The 1,057-nt window shown below is 62.2% G+C and overlaps 1 protein-coding gene across 1 annotated transcript in view; it reads left to right on the top strand.

Annotated features, from left to right (window-relative positions):
• The first annotated feature begins 200 nt into the window (after positions 1 to 200).
• LOC119585339 (serine/threonine-protein kinases drp72-like) overlaps positions 201 to 1,057 on the top strand; it is a 1,108-nt gene continuing 251 nt past the window's right edge. The window contains exon 1 of the mRNA XM_037934010.1: positions 201 to 933. Within this exon, the coding sequence (XP_037789938.1) occupies positions 201 to 933 (733 nt within the window). The remainder of the gene's footprint in view (positions 934 to 1,057) is intronic.

Below are 1,057 nucleotides of genomic sequence, written 5' to 3'. Positions count from 1 at the left end.
GTCCCGTTCCCCGTTCGGCTTCCCCTCGTTCCTTCTCGTCAATGGAAGCGTCGACGGGCAGGAACGTCGAACGCACCTCATTCTCCAGGTTTCTGTCATGATCGGTGGTCGTGGACGAACTAATCGCGGACCTGATTCGTGATCTGTGAACGTTATACGCAGAAGGGGCGTCGTCTTGCTGAAAGGTCTGCGCATGGACGATGAGTGGACGTGTCCCTGCGGTGTCCCATTTAAGTTCCGAGGACGTGTTGCACCTCCAGAAGTCGATGTTGGTGCGGCGTCTGGGCGAAGGAGGGAGCGCTAAAGTGGACCTCGTGCGCTGGGGAAAGGGGGTCGCCTGCCTGAAGGTGGCCAAGCGCGAAGGCGTTCGGGAGGAATTCCTGAGGGAAGCGGATATCCTGCACCTTGTGGGCGGCGCTGGGGGAGCACCCCGCCTCCTGGCCATGGCAGAGCATCCACCCGCCCTCCTCGTCTCCTTCCGCGGGTATTGGACTTTCCACTCGTTCCGCTCGCTGCGGCCTCCCGATCTTACGTACCTCCACGTCCTCTGGTCCCTGGCGGAGTGCGTGGCCGAGATCCACACTGCGGGCGTCGTCCACACCGACCTCAAGCCGGACAACGTGATGGTGACTCTCCCGAAGCGACCCGACGGCCTCGCCAAAGTCAGAATCGTCGATTTCGGACACGGGCGGCTAGCAGGCGAGTACCCCGTGATCTGCGACGGCCTTTGCCCCGCACGCTATTTCTGGGTGAGTCCGGAGGCCCTCAGCGGCGGCAGGATCTCCCCGGCGTCCGACGTGTACTCCTTGGGCGTCCTCATGAATCAGGTTTCGTCATGGATGCAGGACAGCCCTCCCACGCTCCCCCTCCTCGCCGCCCGAGCCACGCGCCCTCACCCCGGTGACCGCTGTGACCTGAGGGAGGTCAGGCGAGGTCTGGAGGTAATGATTCTCGAGAGAGATCCACACCGTCGAATCCATCTCCGACCTCGCTGCTCTCTGCCAGGGGATTCCGCTTTCTCTCAGTTACGCTGTTATTACCCGTTTTTCCTGTTGCT

The sequence above is a fragment of the Penaeus monodon genome, chromosome 19, assembly GCF_015228065.2.
Source record: "Penaeus monodon isolate SGIC_2016 chromosome 19, NSTDA_Pmon_1, whole genome shotgun sequence".
Classification (NCBI taxonomy): domain Eukaryota; kingdom Metazoa; phylum Arthropoda; class Malacostraca; order Decapoda; family Penaeidae; genus Penaeus; species Penaeus monodon.
Note: the sequence above shows the minus strand (reverse complement) of the source record. Positions and strands in the feature narration are given on the sequence as shown.